We start from the raw sequence: 23,364 nt of genomic DNA on the forward strand, positions 1-23,364 counted from the left end.
ATATGGCAACACCCTCGTCTGATAAACTACCCTCCTCTCTGCTACTGGCCCTTTGCCTGCTATATACATGTATATCTATATTTTTCATCATTTGTCCCAAATGTTAGCTAATAGAGGCAGGACTCGTTCACATTCCTGAGAGATTAGGTATTAATGTTCAGATGAGTGTAAGAGATTGTTGTAAAACAGCATCCTCCTGGACTCTGAGTGTGATGAATGACTCAGGTCAGGGCTCGTTGATTCTCCTCAGTGCAGGATGTTTTGAAGAGTTATAAGCTTCATAAATCTTCCATTATAATTGCGAGAGGAACATGCAATGAAAATTCTAGTCCAATTTTGAACGTAATATAAATATCCGTAGACGTCACCAGAGGCTAAAAAGTGCACCTTTTGTATATCGTGAGAGTTTAGTGCAGCCGTACATGTTGACCTTGCCAGAACAGTCATGAACATATTTCCAGAATTGCATGGTATTGTGCAAAAGTATGTAACCTGGGTCAAGCACCATTTGCAAATAATTAGTGGTGTTTGTCTAAACTTGCTGGAAGAACCACTCAAACAGAGTCAGGTGAGTTTTCGATTGCCTTTTCACTACAGTGATTGCCTTTCTTGCAGTTGCTGGTTAAAGCGTACATACACATCACTGACCACTTTATTTCATCCAAATAAAAAAAGTAATGGCACCCTGTGTCTGCTTTGTGATTGTAATGACTGGTTATTTGAGTTACTGTTGCCTTTTTGATCATTTTGAACCAGTCTTTATATTCTCCTTTGACCTCTGGCATCATAAGCAGGTAAATTTTCTTCTGCAGAACATTCTCTGTGAACCCCCGAGAAGGTTGAGTGTGAAAATCCCAGCAGATCAGAAGTTTCTGAAATACTCAGGTTAGGCTTTTTTAGCGGGTCTTTATTACATGTACCTAATAAAGTGGCAAGTGGTTCAAGTTTATGTCCAATGACTGTTTTTGCATTAGCATAAGGAGAATATTATCTGATGAATGCGTGCATGATTTAGAGTTTGGGGAACATATGAGGCTAAGCTTACAGTTTTAAATGGCTGCTTTCCCCCATGAAACAGCAATAGACTCTCGTTCCCATGCATTCCGTGTGTGTTTGTTTGTCGGCTTTTGCTTTTGCGACCGGTGTGTGTTGGATATAAAAATCGACTTGATGCTGATTTCTGTGTCTTTTATGTGTTTTCTCAAAGGATTTCAGTGTGTGACTTATCTGGACACTTTAAAGCACTCTCACCCACTAAATAAAATCTGTTATCCTTTAGATAAATTTAGTTTATGACTCTGTCCTCAATGTGGTTCAAGCCACTGCGGATCCTGGACTGACTTAGACTTCCATTTTCATGCTTTTTCAGGTCCAGCTCTTTTCCAAAGTCCAAACTGTTATGTATATCCACTTTACTGGAAAATAGCTGAAATTCATCAAACAGAGTGTGTAAAATAGGATCTGGGTTGTTAAAGTGTTAGCACATTGTCACACACGGATTTAATATAGAGGCTTCACTTGAAAGATGTTTTTGTTTTCATTTTGCGCTCACAGCAACCAAACTTTATTATGTTTTCATGGAAAGAATTAAAAAAAAAACAATAGGATATTGACGTCTTGTCTTTGTTTTGTCTTATTTTTCTTTCTCTCAGGTATAGCAGAGCCCAGCCATGCCAATAACAAGTAAAGGGTCAAGACGGAGGGCTTGGGTCAGCGGACCCTGCTTGTGTCTCTGGTGGTGGAAGCCATTATTTTACCTCTGCGCTGTCCTTGTTGTTATTCAGTCTTCAACTGCCCATGGAGCGCTGGAGCTCCAGCTAGATGAAGAGCAGCCAGAGGGAACCATCGTCGGGGATCTCAGCGCTGGGTTACCGCCTGACGAAACTGCACATCTTTACTTCATCTCAGACCATGAAGGCACTGTTGGCAGTGACCTCAACATTGATGAAAGTACAGGCATCATTACCACAGCACGCCGTCTGGACCGCGAGCAGAAGGACCACTACAGCTTCATCGCCGTGACAATGTTAGGAACAACTATCGAGGTGTACATCACTGTCAACGACATCAACGACCATGCACCGATGTTCCCTAAAAAGAAAGCGGTGCTTAAGATTCCCGAGCACACAGCAGTGGGGACCAGGTTTTCCCTGGAGCCTGCGACTGATGCAGACAAGGACCAGCTGACGACTCAAGGCTATGCTATCAGAGAGGGGAATGTAGGCCAGGCATTCAGACTGGAGACCAAGAAAGCTGCAAACAAGGTCCTGGACCTGGTGGTGAACGGACCACTGGACAGGGAGAAACGCTCATCGTACTCCCTCGTCCTTGAGGCCTTTGATGGGGGCTCACCTAGAAGGATGGGATCCATGAGCCTGGAAGTGACAGTGACGGACATCAACGATCACGCGCCACTGTTCAATCAGAGCAGATACCACGCTATCATCTCCGAAAGTCTTCCACAAGGAAGTAGCATCCTACAGGTTAGCTTAGCGTATAGTAGTTTGTGATAACTTCAGTAATTGTTCTCGCCTCAGTAAATCCAGATTCACTTTCTTGTCTTTGTAGGTGTTTGCAACAGATGAGGACGAAGGCGATAATGGTCTAGTGCTGTATGAAATCAACCGCCGCCAAAGTGACCCTGAACGCTACTTTGTCATCGACGTTAAGTCCGGCGTCATCACTCTGAATAGACCACTGGACTATGAACTAAAGAGGGTACATGAACTGGTGGTGCAGGCCCGGGATAACGCCAGCCACCCTGAGGTAATTGCATTTACATCTTTTTTTTTAGAGAATTATGAGAAACTTAGTGCACGTTAACGCCGGTTGACGACTGACTGTTAACGTGCCAAGCACTTGAGAAACGATGGAGAAAGTTCTAATGTGTCTTTGTACTATCTTTTCCCAGGTGACCAATGCATTTGTGACTATCCACGTCCGTGACTTCAATGACAACCAGCCCACCATGACCATCATCTTCCTGAGTGAGGACGGCTCACCGAGAATCTCAGAAGGAGCCCAACCTGGCCAGTACGTAGCCCGAATATCCGTCACTGACCCAGACTATGGAGAGTATGCCAACGTGAACGTGTCCCTGGAGGGCGGTGACGGCAAGTTTGCTCTTACAACCAAAGACAGCATCATTTACCTGATATATGTTGATCAGGTCTTGGATAGAGAGGAACGGGATTCATATGACCTCAGGGTGATGGCCACAGACTCGGGCACGCCCCCTCTCAGGGCGGAGTCATCTTTTACCATCCAGGTGACCGACGTTAATGACAACCCCCCTCTTTTCGACCAGCAGGCTTACAGACAAACTATTCCTGAGGTTGTTTATCCTGGATCCTTTGTTCTTCAAGTTACTGCTAGGGACAAAGACCAGGGTCCAAATGGAGACGTCCGATATAGTCTCCTCAAGGGCAAAAGCTCTCACTCTAATTGGTTTTCAATCGACCCTGTCACGGGAATCATCACCACGGCAGCTGCTCTCGATTTCGAATCTGAGCCAGCGCCGAGTGTGACTGTTATTGCAACGGATAATGGCCGCCCGCCGCTGTCGTCCACAGCCAAGGTGGACATCGTGCTGCAGGATGTTAATGACAACACACCCGTGTTCTCCAGCGGCCTCTACGATGCGTCCATCAAGGAGAACACCCCAGCTGGGACCTGCTTCTTAGAGGTAAGAGAAACCCTGAACAAGTGCATCCGCCTCTCTTTCCCTCTGAGTCTTTTATCATCCTCTACCGCTCTGTCTTCACTGTACTTGTCTTTGTATGGGAACTGCCGTGTTCAATTCTCATGGTGCTCAGTCTTGCCGCGCATTGGCCACACCGCTGTCCTACTTATGCAGCCAAAACCAAGTATTCACTGTCTCCCCTGTCCCCTCATCTCTTTATTCACTCTCTCTCTTCACTTACACCCTCCCCAAAGCCCTGTCTGGTTACTTCCTTGGGAGACGACTGATTTATATATCAGTATAAATGAGAAATCAAAATCACGTGGCTGATAATGTGAAAAGCAGTCTGAGAAAAGTTCTGTCAAAAAAGGATGGTGTGCTTGGCAGCAATACATGGCACATGATATGAATTATTAAAAAAAACCCTGGTTAATAAGAGGAGTAATACAGCCGTTCAGTGTGATCGTTTAGAAGATAAATTATTTCAACGAGGTACGAGGAAAAAAAAGAGACAAAGAGCAGGAGAAGAGTACGGGAGTGAGACTTCACCTGCATTCCTGAAGCTGCTGTGAAGAGATTTACTCTGCACTTGTATGTCCTCTCTCTCACCTCGCCGAGTCGTCATGGTAACACAGCGAGCGGCGTAGGGCGAGCCCTCGGTGTCAGCGCACTGTCTCGCTTCAACTTGGCCACCTCGCCTTTTATCTCGGGTCTAGCCGCTCTTATTTATAAGTGGGACCTCTTCCGAGAAGGGAAAAAGGGTCACCAGCTGTTTTGTCTTCCAGCAAGGTCTGAACTTAGCATCATGCACCATTTACGCCCACTGTTTTTACAGGTACCTCTGCTGAGACGCAGAGCAGCAGACAGTGCAGCATTTCTGTTTGTCAGCATTTAAAACAAAAATGGTAGCCTTCCAAAAGTAAAAGCTTCACTATATATGTGCCAACCCGAACTGGAATTAGATAAATAGTTGGATTTCACATTCTTGCAGGTTCATTAAGTCTGAATTGGGAAGGAATGGCTGGTTGGTATTCTGTGGAAAGTGGCACATGGGCCCTGCTGCTCAGCGAAGAGAAGCGAGGGAATCTGACGAAGAGTAATGATATGGAATGTGGATGCAATAAAAAAAAGGAGGACAACAGTAACTGACTGAGCTGTGGAAGGAGAAAGAAATGAATATGGTAGATCATGACATGATTTATTATATATTTTCCATAGATACAGCCTGCCCTTTGTGTAATAACTGAACCCTGTAATTTCCTCTAATTAGGCTGCTCTGTTGAATTATTATATCACTCAACCAACTAAATAACCCACCCCCACAAAACCTTGATTTTAGTTGTTTCAACAGTTGTAATGAAATGTTGGTCGTCTTTCTAATCCTCGCCGGCGGTTATTCTGGCACTAGGAGCCGGCGTAATCCCATGCCAGACATCACGGGTGGTTTTCCAGCATACCTGAGTGGATGAATAAGGCTGGATTTGCTCATTCCGACACGTTCCTTGAAACTCGCTCAGTGCGAATCTTCCTGAAAAAGAAATGTGTTATTTAGCAGGCTTACGGCAGCGTAGAGTGTCACTGACATGTGTGGCCTAGTAGATGACACACACAGGTATCGTGTTAGATCACAGCTTAATGGATACCATTCCTCACTTGCTCTGTATTGTCTCCGTTGGCCTGACCACTGACCCGTGAGATTGCTGTGCATGTGACAAATTGATAGAACCGGGTTTGGCTCGCGCACTGAGCCCAGTTTACATTTTTGTATAATGTTTTTTGGCAAAGACGGCCGCGCTTGTCACGTTCCAAATGAAGAATATTTGCTAGAATTGTACTAATATTTAGAAGAGATAACAATCACATTTGGGTTTTGGAACCATTATACCGGCCTGGCTGCATGAGCGAGAATGTGGACGATGAAAAATGGGTGAAAACCTGCAAATGTTTAATATCTAAACAAGAAAATGTTTTATCAGAAGTGTATGAAGAAATGAGACATATATAAGTTAGATGGATTATTTTCTCTTCTCTGCCAAATCCAGTTTTCTTCTATTCACTTTACCGTCTTATCTTTCTCTCAACTTCTGTTTTCTTTCCACTCCACTCTGTGTGTATAGTATGCACACACTGCTGTAGTGCTTGTGTGTAGGAAGCTTCTTATCAGTTAGTGCGTTATAGTAATCTGTAATGTGCGGCACTGTTTATGTAGCCGTGACACAAAGGAGTTATTTATTTCTTGGTTTCCCTGCTTTCCTCTTTCCCCTACTTCCTGAAAGTGTTTCCCAGGCAGGAGAGGTTACGGTGCCCTGTGTGTTGGTTTGTGTTTGTAAGCACATTTATATGAATCAGGTTGATATCCTGAGGAGGAAGAGGTCATGAGAACGTGAATTGTGACAAAAAAGAGACATTTAGATTGATCCAGCGCTTATTAGCATGCAAAAGTTGCAAGAATCTTCTACAGGGTGTGGGGCCTTTCTGAGTACGAATGCCCGTGATTGTGTAATTAGTTTCAGATCTTTTCCTCTTGTATAATCTGTATTTGTCAGTCTTTTCTTGTGTGGGTTGCGCCCCCGTGGAGTTTCTGTCAAACCCAGTGACATGCACGCCCAGCATGACGCCACCGCTGATCTCACAAGCAGTGACATCCACGTTGCCATAAAAAAAAAAAAAAAAAAATGGAAACGAGATCACAGAGGACACGTTTGCATGCGTGCTTCCCCGTGTGCATGTACATGTGCACGCCTGTAACGGCATTTCATACATCTGTGTATGTGTGCTTGTGTACACTGTCAAAGCCAAGAAATCACTTTGAGCAGGTTGATGCGTCTCCCCTGTGATGTCCAGCATGTGGTTTCCTGGTCAGGCCTGTTAAACAGCACTTAATCACACGGACAGACGCGCAGATGTGCTCAGCTGGGACATGCACAGGTGGAGAACGGCTTGCTGGCATTGCGGCGCAGCAGTATAATGGTAATGCAAGGTCTTTTGGTGACGCTTCGGTCTGATGCTGAGCTTTAGAAATTAAAAACAAATGAGTTGAAAGAGGAGTAACAGCTGGAAGCTGTGCTCTGGGTCCATAGAGGATCCAAATGTCTTCAGTGGTGGTCAGAATTAGAAAGTCCTCGCAGGCAGTGTCATGGAATTTTGAGTGTTCCTTTTTTTAGAAAAGATGCTTTTCAAGAAGACATGGATACAAAAAAAAGAGTAGGAAATTCACACGTGTCATGATGTCAACTAAAACAGGAAGACAGGTTTCTTTTGACAGGTGGATTTAACTCTCCTTAATTCAACCACTAAGATAAACAAAGCTTGTGTGTCTGTCAGAGCAATTAGACTCTTTAGTGTGAAGTCTAAAGTTGGGGACCCCATGGCTAAAGTCTACATTTCTCTTTAAGGGCAGGCTGATCATATTTAAAACGTATACACACACACGCAGCGAGACTAATCGCATTTGATAAACCAATAGAGCCGTAGACGTACGCTGACGCACCGGCATTCGAGGTGTTCCGTTTGGGTTTCCTGTAACTCTGGACCCGGTCTCCTGCTGGTGTTGTTCTGAATACCGACCCCCAAGGAAACCAGAGCCAGACCAAACCACAGCTTCCACTTGGAGCCTACACGCTCTCCTCCAGCCCAGACTCACAACGCACACTCACAGTTTTTATTAAGCTTGAAAATGTGGTGCGAGAAACGGAATGAAATTTATTGTCTCCCGTCCCGCTTGTTCTCTCGCAGTGGCAGCTGCGCTTTAATGCTCTGTTGAAACCCTGTCTTGTGTGTTTTAATTACTCTGTCAGTGTGTTTAATTTGCTGGGATCAGTAGCTAAGTGAGAGGCTGCAGGTTGGGGGGGGGGGGGCGACTGTCACCACGTGCCTCATAACAGGTGATCGGCCCCTAATGGTCAGGTTCTCACACGGACGCAGACACGAGTGGAGATTTGGCGAACGGTTTTCGTGCTGTTAACAGCTGGAGCCCGTTCTGATACGCTCGCTCTCGTCCGGCTCGCACGTCTCTCAGCTGCCAGCGATGTCGACAGAATGCGTGTGACCAGGGGATCGAGATGGTGTGTCTGCTATGCGAACTATTCTCATAACAATCCATCAACGCACTCTGTGAATTCATCACCTGTTTGCTACTGGAGGCTCTGGTGCCACGAAACAAATCCAGGCCGGTTTCACGCTCAAGCCCTGAAGTTTATTGATAATGACATGGGCTTTGATAACGTCAGGGCAGTAATGTTTTTATTTTGAACCTTATGAGAGTGTTTATGAAGATAATCCTTGAGAGAGTTGTCTCTTCGTCCACTGCATTCGTCCACTTTAATAATTGAGCCTAAGCTGTTTGAAGGCACGAATGGTGGAAGATGTGCAGAAAATTGCGTTCTGACATTTTCCAGAGTTTGTCTTTCACACATGAAGAACACAGCTGGAGACTTTGGGATCAGGCACGTTCACAACAGCAGGAGACTGTCTGAAACATCCAGATGAGGAGGGGCTTCTGGCTTCAGCATAAAGGTACTCTGTGAACCTGGACTGTAACATAAAATGGATGAACTCCTCCAGTTTGAACATAAGTCCATGGTCTGAATCACTATTTTGGGTTCTTCTTCAATAGAACATAGATGATAATGAAAGCCTGGTTGAGGGTGATATCTGACAACTTCCAGTTTCAAACTCTGACATGGCACAGGTCAAACTGGGTTTCTTAAGGCTTCACAATAAGAGTGTGTTTTGCTGCCAGAAGACTACGTCCGTTTTTCTATACAGCCTGTGACTGTTATTCAAAGCTTTTCCTGCTGTGTTCTCACATGCACTCACTCAGAGATTATCTGGCAGATTTGACTCGCGGAGCTGGCAGGAGAAAAATGGCCGGACCGAGATCGGCGTTCTCACATTTGTGTTCTGACAGTTTTCGGAAAATGCCCAGACCTCGGTGCACATCTGAAAGCAGCTTTGTGATCCTCTGACTTTCCCCTCACCGCCAACACTGCATTAACCTGGCTTCAGTGGGAATTGTTGTTGCTGTTCTTGATAATATCTCTCTTTTATGATCGCTCAAAAAGCTTCAAAGCTTAAAAAAAATTGTCAAACTCTTATCAGACAGATTTCTCTCACACACGTGCATTTTTTTCACTTCTTTGCTGGCTGTTGGTTTGTGGCCCGGATTTGATAAATCATTTTCTTCCCTTTTCCCCTCAGAAGCAGTAGTCTGGTTCCATATCACTAGCTGTTGGCATATGCTGTGTTTTAAACTTATCACAGTGTTCATTCATGTGCGATCTGACTGGCTGATGCCTCTGTGGAGAGGATGGCCTCATGCCTCATTAAGCCCAATAGTCTGGACCATATGGCAGCGAGGGGTTTTCTACTATGACTGGTTTCTATTCCATTTCTTCATCTCATCTGTTAGTGAGTATCATCAGTATCAGCTCACCATGCTGTCTTTTGTTTTGTTTTTTCGTCTTCTGTTTTGATCTCATGTCTCAATGGCTTTTCTACCCTCACGGCTGCTCTGCTGGTCTTGGCAACTCTGTCCCTTCTAAGGAATCAACCTCCCGTCATTGAGCGAGACTATTGTGTAAATGGAAACTATTTCTTCCTTTGTGCAGCGATGCGATGTTGTTGCTCCATACAGGCGCCAACACAACGACTAGTCACGATGATATATTTGATTTGTGGAGGGCTGCTCAAAGACAATTCATACAGAAAGATCCCAAACATTGTAAAAGTCAATAGTGACTCATTAAAATGAGATTTAATGAGTTTTATTGAACAAAGATGGATTGGTGCAGTCACAGATCTATTTGACGACAGAGTTTCAGAGGGAGGGGGCACGGATGAAGAATTTCCTTTCACCCCATGCAGCTCGCTGTTTCATTGTTGTAGAGCATTCTTTGCAATAATTCAATTATTTTTTTTCCTCCAGTGTCTCATTAACGCTGAGAAAGAGAAAAATCATAATCAGAGGAAGAGAAGTTAAAGTCCTTGAGTTCAGCAGTTGAGCACAGTTTGAGATCAAGAGAGCTGTAGAGCCTTTTGTTGAGGACATGAAATATTCTCCAATTCTCATTCAAGAACTGTACAGAGCTGACATTTCACACAGAGAACAGAGGGAATCTACCTCTACTGCATGATAATTGACATTATTGATCTTTATTAGACATTCAGTAAATGGCACAATTGACAGCAGGCCTACTAAACTTCAGCAGATACAAACAAAGAAAGCAGAGAACATCCTCATTTTTAGGTTTGGGAAACACCAAAGGACCAACAAATAAGAAAATAGTGATAAATGGTTTTGAATTTATATCGCGCTTTTCACTACAGTTTCCATTCACCCATTCATCCCCATTAATTTTTCTATCTACAAGTGTCTTGCCCAGGGACACACCATCTTGTAGACTAGTGGAGCCAGGAATCAAACCTTCAAGTTGAAAGACGACTCGCTCTCCCTCTGAGCCACCATCACAACCGTTAATAGATCAATAAATTATTAAATGATTGTTAGGTGCAGCCCTAATTAACAGTGAATTAAATATACATTTACCTCTTGCTATGAGGCACCAGTGTGTGGAATTTGCATGTAAATGGTCCATATCTCATTTTAATGACCACTCAAAGTGCTTCATGCTACTGTTTTGCCATTGACCTTTTCACACTTATTCACACACACACATTCATACAGCACACCCACTGTATATATACAGTATGCACCCATTCACACGCTGCCAGCACATTCACCCGGAGCAATTTGGGGATAAGTGTCTTGCCCAGGGACACATCGGCATGCAGGCTACTGGATTGAACCTTGTGGTTGGAAGTCGACCCGCTCTACCAATAGAACACTGTCTACACCTAGGTCTGCATGGGTTTTCTCTCAGGAAATCATGTTTCCTCAAAGTCCAAAGTCATGCAGATTGTGGTTCGGCTCTAAATTGACTCTAGCTGTGAATATGAGTGTGTGTGCCTCTGTATGTTGGCCCTATGATGGGCTGGTGACCTGATCTGCCTCCTGCCCTAAACCTTAAAGGAAAACGAGTATACGACAGATTACAGATGCATGTTTCAGGACAATTGTGGGTCAAACCAAGAGGCACGACTGCCTTATGTTGCACATTTAATCCCAAAAGGCATGTATCTGCAAAGCCTGTATTCAGTGCTTCTTTTCACTGCCTGACACCAAAGCAGCAGAGATAGCTCCTCTGGTCTGTAGTACATGCAGATAAAAACATCTGCAATGACAGTGTCCTCTATAGACAACACAGAGGACAGTGACAAAGACAACACTTTTTTCTATCTGTCTGTTTCCTCCTTACTATCTCACTGTTCCAGCTCTCTCTGGACATGCTTTCACATTGTGTTTCCTTTCAAACGTATCAGTCGTCCAGATGTCCTCTCTATATCGGTCGGGGCCTCCATTTCGTCACTGTCTCATGTCTTAATGCTTGAATCGTCCTGAGTACTTCTTTCTACGATGGGAGTTTGGGAGCAGACACACATACACACACCAGCACACGAGTGTCTGGTGATCCTGAGGTCGAGCGCAGTTCATTAGGTCACGCAAATCTAATTTCATGACGCGTTAATTTAAGTTGGTGTAAATTTGTGCGCTTCCTGTGTTTCTCTGGGTCGTATTTGATGTTTGGGAGAGGTTCTAGTTTGGAGCAGCAGGTGCTCAATAAGTCAGAGGTGAAGGGTGGTACAGGGGATTTCCCAGTGTATCAGATTATATTATGTTGGCTTTACAGAGAGTTTGATGTTTGGTTTGAAGTCACAGATGGATGTAATCGACACATGCCTGAGTTTGTGTTGTCTCCTCAAAGATAAGAATGATTTTAATTCATTTTCCTCTGTTGTCTTTGCTGTTATATTCATTGGTCTCCAGGACAATCAACATCAGATTCATGCACATGCATATTATTTAAGTTCATAAATGATACTTGTGCTTGTCATCCTCTAAACTAGCTGCTGCCTACTACTAACAAGCCGATATGGGACATATCGCCACCTGGAGTAGTGGAGGTCACACACTTTACTCAATAAACTCCCTGCTGGGTTTTATTCACTGGAACAAGTATAGTAGTCAAATTAAACAGCACAGTCAACTATAGCCTGACTTCACTGTATGTGTGCACGCGTGTGTGTGTGGCTATGTGGGTGGGTTTTCTGCCTCGGAGCAGCAGCTATCTGGCCGATTCCACGTCTGAGTCCCAGCTCACTCCACGCATTGTATTTTCCTCTGTGGGGTCAAAGACTGCACAGCTCCAGATATGTTGTTTTCTCGAATGAATCATCCATTTAATCATCTCGCTCGTCCACTTTCGTCTCTTTCCGTCTCACCTCAGCAACTGGAACGTGGAGTGATGCCGAGAGACGCAGCGCTGTGGGGGGGGGCACGCACATCACTATTCCAGATCTGGTTTTACACGAGTGGTGCCAAAAGACACAGTATTTAAACAATAGTCTATATGAGATCACAGGAATGGCACTGACCTAATAAAACACGGTTTATATCCAATGTGGTCCACATCAATTTCTTTACATCTCCCATATGCATTTCTGCCATGCGTGAACCTCGTATTGTCTTTTCTTTGGAGTTCACATTTTATAAGGAGAGCTCTCACCACGAGATGCCAGTTAAAGGTCAGAACGAGTGGAAGAAAGTTTCCACTTCATGACAGAGTCTGCTGCTACTTCCCACCTGCCCACTCTCAGCTCAGCTTCTCTTCTTCCTCTGTTTTGATCACAGATCGCGCTGTATGTTTGTCATCAGATGACACTAATTGCACAGTCGATGTTTAGATTCAAATACATGAAAGCACACGGGAGAAGAGAATCAAAGGATAAAACACCGAGTGCCAGCGATTGTAATGAAAACCACAGAAAAGTGGGAGACTTGTTTTCACTGTGGGCCTCGGTGCATGTGAGCGTGCACACGTGTTTGTGGTTGCTGGCTGTGGTCCGTCAGACAGGAGCTGGAGGGGTCTGTATGGGAGTGGAAATAACTTCAATGTTTGCACGGGCAACTGCCCCGCGATGTGCTTTTAGGCGAGCTGTACGAAATCCTGAACCGCGAGTGTGCGACGGGACGTTAAATAAGGAGAGAGTGATGACAACGGATGGGGAGAGGTGATCGGACAGCGGGGGATTAAAAATATGGGAACAGGAAATCAATCGACACAAGACAAATGATTCGTGGCGCCTGATTGTTAACTTAATCTTCATCATAAACTCCTGTCTTTTTCCATTAGCAGAGGCATTTTCATCCTCAGACGTGCCCAGGAGATTCCCCTACACTGTAGTTGGACTCAGTGAACCCCCACAACCAGGACAGGGAGAATAATAATTTAATAAGCAGCCTTGAGATGTGGAATAAGCCTGAGTGTGTGTTTTTGTTCCTCTTTAAAACTTACAACCAGCTCCTTGTGCGTCAGATTTGTGAAAACTATCACTCTGTTTATTGCAGTCTTGTACATGATTTCTCTTAATTTATACATTTTCATCCAAGGTCTCATTTATAGCTCGCAGTAATATCAGTAAAGCTCCACTGACATTAACACTAATAATATACCTATAAACACAGTTTAACATCCATCAGTAATAGCTTTGATTATTTCTCTAAGCTCCAAAGTTTAAACATTCTTGACAAGCTGCACTGGTTTTAAAACTCTGGCCATTTAAAACTTTGCCTGCAGCTGCTTCAGGGTGGTCATTTCTTTTCTGACCAACCGTACTACTGCATTATTATTATTAAGGGAAATTGATTCCTCGTCTCTCCTGTCAGTATCACAGTATTTCCACGGTGCAATTCGGACAAACGCTGTTACAAAGACGATGATATACTGCTGTGATTCCCCAAGACTGGGTCTGGACCCACTGATGGGTTGCTAGACTTTTTATTTTTCCAATTCTTTTGAGTCGCCAAAGAAATTAGCAAAGTGTTTTCTAGCTTTTTGCTAAATTACACATGCAGAAAACAAAGTTATGAGGGTCAACAAATCCATAGGAAATGGCTGATTTATCTATTTAAAGTGGTATAAGATGTTACAGAAATGGCAGGAAAAATAGCAAATGTACTATTGTTGTTGTCGTGATTTATAAAAATGGGTTTTTATCGAAGTTAATCTTTTTATCCATTTATATTAAATGGGACCATGATTTACTAACATTTTGACTTCTTTTTGCGATAAATATAGTCATCTTTGTACTAATTTCCAGAGATAAATGTGTTATTCGATCATCAGACAGTGGATCTGAGATACACGTCTCATTCCCACAACAACCGAGGAAGTAGGGATTGAAAAAAGTCACTTCCTTCAAAGAAAAGAAAATCAGTTTTATGAGTAAAAGATTGGAAAAATTGGTCAAATTTAGTCCAACTGTAATAGAATGTGAATTAAACAAACACAGCAGCATCATAATGGGGGGAAAAAAATGGGTGAAACCGCCCTTTAAGAGTTTTTTGTTACTATTTTGTTTAAAATCTATTCAAATAAATTCAGCAATTGCATTTTATACTCTATGATTTATATTAGGAAATGGGTCTACATCGTCTTCGGACTTGTCTCAGCGTTGTCAGTGATTTTATACTCGAGCAGAAATGAGTCACATTAAATATCGGTTTAATAGAAGCACGGTTTCTGGTGCATGTGGCGCAAATTCAGCTCAGTGGGCTTGGATCAGATTTCCTATCACACCCTAGTGTGCAGTTTGGGAAGTTTTTTTTTGGTTTTGAAAAAAAACAAAACACGTCCATCTTGTATAGTTTAGCAGTAAAAGTGCTCCTGGATGACAATGTCAAGCCCTAAGTGCACATACCAGAGAGTGGTGGAAAAGCAGGTGTATGCTATTGTCAACAGAAGTTCTCTCTGCACCGACACGTGACCACGATGCGTCTCTGCAGTCGCGAACTGGCCGAGCTGTCATTGCTCAAAGATGTTGCTCTGCTCATACCGGAGCGATTAAAGGCACTGACAACAGGAAAAGCAGCAGCGAGTCATTGCTAAACGTCAACATCTGGTGTCTCGTAGCTTCTGTCACTCACTCGCTTAATGTTTTCTCATCAGTTTTATTGAATTGTGTACATGCTCTTTGCGTTTTCCGACAGAGCGCTTGACAAAATGGTTAATGGCTTTGCTTCCGAGCCGCGGTGCAGTGCAGGAAGTGCGATGATTGGGTTTTCCCTCAGTCTTTCCTTGTAGTACCTCATGTCTTCACAAATGTTTGCACTTAATAAAGACTGGATACCACAAAAATTGGACAAATCTGAACTGGAACGCTTTTATCTTCCACGAGAAGTTGTCAAACCCTTAAAAAAAATGAATGGAGGAAGGCTGTACCATGTATCTACAGAACATCTCCCCATATCTCCATAGATGCAGACATTAGTGTTTTGGCTCTTGTCCCACTCTGCAGGATAATAGAAGTTAAGCTGGAAGTGATTTCCAAATTCCTCTCTAGATTTAGCGCAGACGCACATGAAGTACATGTTAATGCATATTCATACGCATGCAAATATTGGCCTGCTCCCACACCTACACCACTGGCAGGCTGTTTGGAGCCTGAGGGGATGATTATAGACAAGCTGCTTGATGTGCAGCTGAAAATACCGGATACAAGAGCCAATGTGAATCCATCGAAGGGTATTTTCTCCCAGCCCAAGCCTGGGTTTCTTATCTGAGTAATGTTTCTGTCAAGGCATGCACACAAAGGATATGAGATCACAGTCGGTGCAGAACAAATGATGCTGTTTACTAAGAAACATTTGGGATATACACTACTCTATACATGCAGTCAGGTCCATAATATGGCTTTAAACTTAGAATTTTTGGCTTTAAAGTCAGAACGCAAATATTTTTTTCCTGCGTGGCCCGAATCCTCTTCTATAGCACGCTATATCAAGCTTATGTAGCACAATGAAATTCAAATGTAATATTCTACCCTCAGTATTCATGCTACTGAGGGTTTAATTGTCACGCGTGTGCAGGTGGATCTAAAAGCAAGACACAACACAAGAGGGTTCAGGCAAAAATCAGTGTTTACTCGACAAAATGTCGCTTTTTGTTCACAGGCTGTAAACCAAGTGAGTCAAAGGTACAAAAATCATGGGGCTGTAGTGGAACGAGTCAAAAAATACGAAAACAATGGCCTTATATCAGAGAACTAACACAGAAAAATAGCTGGAATGCTGTCTGAACTGGGCTTATATACTACTGATCATAATTCTTAATACTATCATAATGAAAAATAAATCCCAGTGACCCAAGACAGGTGTGATGGTAATTCCCATATTACGTTGTACGTATACGTATAATTTGCTGCAGGGTTTAGTTCCTGGTACTGAGTGAAAGAGCTCACATTAAAACCACACTGAAGGGTGAGATCAAAAAGGCAGAATCATATTCAGCAAACCACATGAGACATTAGATGTCCTGGAAAAACACCTTAATATTTCATAATGACGAGCTGAAAGTGCTGAACGCATATATGGATGTTTCAATTTAAGGGAGGAAAAAAAACATGGTTGAATAAAAGGAGGGAAAAAAAAGCCCAGGGTGTGATTAAAAGGATGGCTCCGTGTAGTGTGAAAGCATGGATGCAACAGAAGTGCTGACGGTTACCATGACGATGGGAGACGTAGAAGGAGGGCAGGGGAGGTGGGGCCCGAACCAATTCATCACCACTTACTCTTGTGTGTGTGTGTGTGTTTGTGGGCTAGATTTCACCTCTACCTGTCTCACTGTGCCCTTGACTATTTGTCTTGTGCGTTCTTTGCACACATTTGTTTAAAAAAAGAAAAAAGTAGAGCAGTCCAGTGGAGACTTGGATATAAAACAGATTGGTACAGAGGGGAAGGCCAGCTGTGCAAATTGCAAGCAGCTCTCCATTGTCGACATTGACATTATCTCCCGACAACATGCAGACGGAGCGCCGTATCAGAAAATGCCAAAACGCTGCCGGAGACTATCGATCTGATGGTGGTGGCTGCAGCGAGGCGACTTTATCAGTCTTTGCAAATGAGAGACGATTAAATGTGTGTAGATTCTACTCTCTCTCTGTGTGTGTGTGTATGTGTGTGTGTGTGTGTGGGTGTGTAAGGGAGGAATCTTCCCTCCAAAGGTATTCTTCATCTCTGTCAGGGGGAGAGTGGGGTCATGTTATTGTAACTGGGCACAGAGTGGAGCAGGCAGACAGTCTGCAGAGGAACACTCAGCCACATGAAGGATGACGGCCATTACTTCATACAGATAGCATGTATATGTGTGTGTGTGTGTGTGATGGGATTTCGAAAGGGTTGGAGCCATCGTTACCATGGTAACAAGACTCTCAGGACCACAGGGAGGGAAAAGAGAGGAGGAGGGAAAAGAGGGTGGGGGTGACAGGGGGAATTATGGGGAGTGTGGTTGGGGGTCTGTGTCTTATGATAAGCGATAATGGAAATTTGGGCCTCACTCATCCAAAATGGAGAGCAGCATGTTTTTTTTAAAACCTAATTAAACCCATATTAATGGATGGTTTTTGGATCTGAATGCGAGAAATTGCAGAATAAGTGTGAAATCACACACGGTAACGCATGTGTTAAAACCTCTCTTTAAACCAGAGAGCTTTCCTCGTGTAAGAAATGCTGTGTTTTGGTGCGCATGTGGGTGAGATTTCACACAATGTGTGCGTACGTGTGCTTTTCCTGCAGCTAAAGTGCGGCTTAATGTGAGGTTAACAATCCTCAGTTCGACAGAAACACCGCGCGCGTGTTTTATTTGCGTCACCTTTGAATCCCTGCGGTCTGCCGCTGCTTTGAGGTAAACTGAGGTAATGCTTTAACTGGCCTGAGAGCCGTGCTGCCCACAATTGTAAATACTTCAAAAATGACTGGCGCAGCAGTACGCCGGGGCCGAGTGGTTTGAATTAACAGAAAAGTAAATTCACGTTTAAGTTGATTCCGCCTTTATTTTTGCCTGCGTTTGCTCACAGCCTCATTTTTTCTGCGCTGAACTGATGGTTTCGGTTTGCTCCAGCTCCTTAAGCTGCTGCATCCACGACGCTTCCCCCTTCTGTCTCTTTCAATTCAGCGGCGGCTCGCTACGAGCACAATATACTCAGCCTCCAACCGTGGAGCTAAATGGGCTCCTTTGTTTTCGTAATTGTCAAATTAAACATGTCACTCTATTTGAATGGGATACACATATGCCAGCTGCCAGTTCATCCAAATGGGGCGGGGGGTTGGAGTAAAAAAAAGACTCCTAAAATAAATGTTACTGACTCGGACAACACACACATGTTTGCGCAGCTATTCTTCTAAGCACACTGCATTGACTTCCATTCAATTGGACATCCTAAACAAAGCCTCATCCCTAAAGGTCCTCGAGAGGCCACAAATACAAGTGCACACACACAGAGAGATTGACGAGAAGATGAAGAGAAGTCGGTGCAATCTTTTGTCTGTCACAGAGAGTGAGGCTGGATGGACGACCCCCCCATCTGGTAACGATCACCTCACAGCCTCATGCTTGTGTGTGTGCGTGTGTGTGTGTGTGTGTGTGTGTGTCAGCATCCGTTGTAGCACACACTAGCATGTAAATGTAAGGACGTGCGTGTGCCGCTGCAGACCTTCTCCATCCCAGCTCTGCAAGTGTGTGAAATATGAAGGAGGAAAAAAATAACGTGGGTACTTTTCTTTCTCCCCTTTTATTTTTCTCCCTTTATGAACGATTATTCTTTTATATTTATTTGCCCGGCAGACGTCCTGTTCTGCGTCCAATCACATTTTACACATTAGCCTCCTCCAGCTGCTTCTCTTTTATAAGTGAAGTGGATGTTGGACCCCGTCGCGTCGTCCAGGCTGCTCCTCACAAAACACACACCTCCGTGTCAGGCTGCAGGAGTAATGCTGGGAGATCATTTAGCTTAATGAATGTCGTCCTGCTGCACGGCCCCAAAGACACACAATCAAGGCTCAGAATCCAGCGCTGTCTTTATTGGTTTAAGATTCAATAGAGCGACGACTTGAACCTTGGCTCGAGGTCCAATCAGAGGCTGCTTTTCTGACGCAGCTGTCGGCTCTGCATTGGAACCGTTCTGAAAAGGAAATCTGGGGTTAAAAAAATAATACATGAACTGAACAATCTGGCAAAAGTAGTTTGTCAACGAGCAGCTGAGCTCAAGACATTTCCTTCAATTTGCATTTATTCTAAAAACTTGGAGGAACGCTTTCAATTTTCCCATTTTTTTTTACAGTCAAGGCTCCAGTACCACTCACCCTGTGCACTGTGTAATAAAGTGATTTGGATGCGTCTTTCCCCCTCTGCCGTTTCATCCCGGTTGATTTAAATGACTCTACAGTCAGGTCCACCATTTCACAAGGTTAAGTTTGATGAATAAGACTTGGTCTGGCACCGCTCTCTAGGCATCTGAGCACACGTGTGTGTGTGTGTGTGTGTGTGTGTGTGTGTGTGTGTGTGTGTGTGTGTGTGTGTGTGTGTGTGTGTGTGTGTTCTTTGTGAGCGCTTTGCCTCTCATCTTTTGAGTTACATCGGTGAGGCATGATATACACCAGAGAATATTTGGCCGAATTCCTGAATGAGATGCACTGATTCACTGGTGACAGAAAAAAATACCACAGTTTCGTCAAGGTAAGCATAAAAATCTGATCCTCTCTGTGCTGGACATTGAACTTTGTTTAAAAAAAAAAAAACGAAAAAAACATTCAACCAGGATTAAAAAGCGGATGGAAAGACAAAAATGAGATGGACAGGCGTGCCAGTGAACTGGAAAACAGGCCCATATTCCCGCTGTATGCTCAATTTCATGGTTTTTGTGAGTCAGTATCTCGGTGCACAAGGTTAATGCAAGGCCGGTGGTCTGCATGAGCGTGCTGAGTGTTCCATTAATCGCACACACACACACGCAGATCTGCAGCCTAGATAGCAGGAGCTGAAGCAGTTATACACCCAATAAATCAGTCATTCGCTGATTTTTGGATGGAGGTGCTGTAACACACATGCACAAGGCAGACTAACACATTTGCCTCTAAATTGTATTGTTAATTAATTGCCACCCTTCCTAGAGAACATTCACATTTGCACAAAGTCGATCAGCCTCAGTTTCTTAGCGTTTGCACACAGGAAGTGATTTGTGTGACGTCAAGACAGACGGACACAACAGCAACATTGTGCTATTAAAGCTGCAAGACTGCCATCCGTAACAAAGAAAAAACAACCAAAAAAAAAACAGTTCGGTCCCTGCGCTGCTGCTGCATACACACAAACGCTCCCTCAGTCATGTCTGATGGTATTGCTTGACAGATGCCCATTTTCAGATAAAATACACATTATACAAAGTGATTAATTGACCAAACAGAAGCAGAATAATAAATAACAAAAAAAGTATACACTGCAGCTTTAGCTATGGTGCCAAAAACATCAGACTGAGTCCTCAGGTGGAGAACAACTCCCTTTGGATTCCACTGTTGGGTGGAGTAATGGAGGACTATCAGAGACCTGGATCAGGGGCACACACTGTCTGCATGGATCAGCCGTCACTCTCTCCCAGTTTTGGAAACCTGCAGTAAAGAAGGGGGGAGCACGGTCCCACAGTCCTCGTGGCCCACGCTAAGCACTTAGGGGTCGGCTCGACATGGCCAAAACAGGATGGCTGTGTCAGATGTAATGGCGTTTTACAGGTGTGCGAGACAAAGGTACATTTACGACCCAGACGTCTTTGACAGAATTACAGCTGGCAGCTCCGTCGTCGAGGCTTGGCCACTGAATTCAAATTCACGGGGGGGGAACAAACGCGGTCATACATTCGGAGTACATGCGAGGAAGAAATGTTCAAAATAATGGAAAAGAAAAAGTTTTGAATGACACGGAGGGAGTTGCCAGGTTTGATGTCAAACCAAATTAAAACAACATTGTGAGAAATGAATGCTGATATCAAGTCTTTTGGAAAAATGGACCATTGAGAGTGAATTGTACACAGTAGAGTCAGCGTTAAACACCAGTGGGTCTGGTTTTACTGTTTACTACGTTCAGTTCTCTTTGTTTTTCTTTTCCCTCAGCTCGGTCCCTGTAGTTTTCAGGATTTCGCACTTTGGGAGCCATTTCACATTACAACAATATTTAATGGCTGAACTTATGAACGGTCTGCACTTAAAGTATGAATGGCACAAGAACTAAATACTGGTGTAGTTCATTTGGACTTTATGTCTTTTACTGTGCATTATTTTACTGCTGTTGCTTTTGTAATAAATGTTCGGAAAGACGATTGAAAAAATCCACTGCAGCACGTACTTAAGACTGAAGTGTGAAGCTTTGGAATTAGGTGTAGAGATGATCGTGCAATTAGCTTTAATTTAAAACTGTGATTTTCTATTCTCATTAAATACGATGTTCAAATGAACAGACACTTTGCATGAATTTGCATGAGGATTCAACATTTTTTTAATCCGATTTGCATCGGAATCAAGCAACGTAGCCTTAATGACCACTCTTAAGCTGCCCCTGCGCTGTCTATGTGACCTTTGCGCTACCTTAAAAACACGTAAGATTTAAGTGTCAGGTTTGGTTAGCCAGAGAACCACAGAGACGGGACAGAGGTTATTTGAGATGCGGGCTGTTGTCGGCCTATGGAAACATGGAGACATCCATTTATAGTGCAGCTATATAGATTTAATCCGCGCTATTAAAATGACCAGTAGAGTCTCGTTCTCCCTCTCTCCTGCTGTTCCCTCGGAGGAGTTTTTAAAGAGAACTATTACTGTGATTTACAGTGGACATATCTCAAATAATCCACACTCTTGTCCTGCGTCTCTTGGTCTGTTCTTTTTCTCTCTTTCCGCTCGCCTCCCTCGATTCGTCTTATCATACCTGTGAAGCGACTGAGACGTATACGCAAACGACTGAGACCATGATGTATGCCACACTGTGCTGGTGTGTTTAAACATGCGGTCTCTGAAGGTGAGGATCAGAATCCCGTGGAACCCACCACTCCCTGTTTTTAACCTCAGTGCCCCTTTGACCTCACTCCAGTGTCCTAATGAAGTACAGACACAATAATGACTCACTCCAGCTCCTCTTACCTCTTTGAGTCAAACTGAGATGAAAATATTACATTTTTTGAGTGCTTTCTGTGCCTCTTTTGATACTCAGGCCCAAGAACTTGGTCAATTTGGTCTTTGAACCTCCGTCATCCATTAAATTCAATTCTGTTTGGATTATTTAGCAACTTCTGTCATCTCAGCAGATGTGACAGAAGTGCAGCCCCACAAGCATTAACAAATCTTTAAAAAAAACAACCCTTTAGCTTCCTCCACATAGTTTATGGTGTTGCATGTGAACGACCCCGACAACTGCTTATCTAATTTATATGTAATAAATGACCGAAACAGGACTTTACCTGGATTCTAATATCAGTAATTTGATTTATTTACGCACAAGTTGCCATATTTTTCCTCATTATGGTCGAAAATGAGTCATTTTCTGCGATAAGTCGAGCAATATTTTTCTCTGCCATCTAACCCCCGCGATCCCTCTTTCACTTTTTCACTCGCACTCACACTTGGAAGCAATCACACACTGCCACGCTCAACACTCCCACATGTTCCATCGCTCCTTGTTACTGTTTGGTTTATAACTGCATAGTGGGAAAAAGTGAATTATCAACAGTGATCTCAGCAGCGTAGCACTGTATTCTCCATCTGGCGTACAGTTTAATACTGACCGCCTCCAGGGTGAGTCAACTGTGAGGAAATTAGTCTAATTATTGGTCTGAATTTGCTGCTGCAAACCCAGAGGACAGCGGAGGGGACAAGGAGAGGACAAGGAGAGGATTTGGATCAGGTTTAGAATCTTGGCAACATTGAGTTTGTTTAAATCTCTTTGTCCCTCTCATCCACTCATTTCCCCAAAGGACCAGATTAAGCAGATGTATGTAAATATACACGTGTGTGTCTGGTTGATCCATCTCTGTGATTGGGTTAAGGACCGGGCTCCGGGCAGAGGCTGGGGTGCAGGGTCTGAGGCCCCTCTACTCACATGAAGTGGTGAGTTGGGACCTGAAACCATCTGTCAGCCCTGTTTCTCTCACATAATGTACACACACAGATGCATAAAAGGAGAGTGAGGGAGCGACTCCAACCTTCGGACAAAGGCTCGCGTTTCATAATGCTACCATTCATCGTTGAAACATATCAATCGTGAGTTTGGTCTTTGTCTTATTGGGTTGAAACATTACACGGTCAATTTTTTTTCGAGCTGGTTATGTTTCATGGCCTTAATGCCTGTGTAAACTCATTTCTGGGGAGGATATCATGCATCAGCATCTGTAAAATGTTTACGCTCTTAAGCCCTGGATGTTGGCGTTCGTCTGTCGTCGGCTCCGAGACGTGCCGTTTGCAGACGGCTGTTCACACGTGTTCAAAACAGAGCAAAAAGAATGATAATAAGGTGAAGGAAAATCATCATGTGTTTCTGCGTCTGCAGGTTTAGAGGGTTGCAGCAGAGCTCATAGATTGTGAAATATGTTTCTTCAAATGATCATTCAAGTTAAGCAATGTTCTTATATCTTTAGTTATAATTAAACTTTAATATTTTATCTGATGGTGGGGAAAATGGGTCAAACAAATCTGAGAAATCTGCAGTTTATCGGATCCCCAGATGTCTAAATATTGGCATCTGCCATCGAAG

The 23,364-nt window shown here is 43.6% G+C and overlaps 1 protein-coding gene across 1 annotated transcript in view; it reads left to right on the plus strand.

Annotated features, from left to right (window-relative positions):
- The window catches only part of dchs1b (dachsous cadherin-related 1b), a gene marked incomplete at its 3' end in the record, with an annotated part of 85,763 nt that overhangs the window by 14,036 nt on the left and 48,363 nt on the right, over positions 1 to 23,364 (plus strand). Inside the window, exons 2-4 of the mRNA XM_083890074.1 lie at positions 1,653 to 2,483; positions 2,569 to 2,766; positions 2,912 to 3,685. Coding sequence (XP_083746200.1) covers positions 1,671 to 2,483; positions 2,569 to 2,766; positions 2,912 to 3,685 — 1,785 coding nt within the window. The 5' untranslated portion in view covers positions 1,653 to 1,670. The remainder of the gene's footprint in view (positions 1 to 1,652; positions 2,484 to 2,568; positions 2,767 to 2,911; positions 3,686 to 23,364) is intronic.

The sequence above is a fragment of the Microchirus variegatus genome (assembly GCF_963457635.1).
Source record: "Microchirus variegatus genome assembly, chromosome: 5".
Taxonomy (NCBI): domain Eukaryota; kingdom Metazoa; phylum Chordata; class Actinopteri; order Pleuronectiformes; family Soleidae; genus Microchirus; species Microchirus variegatus.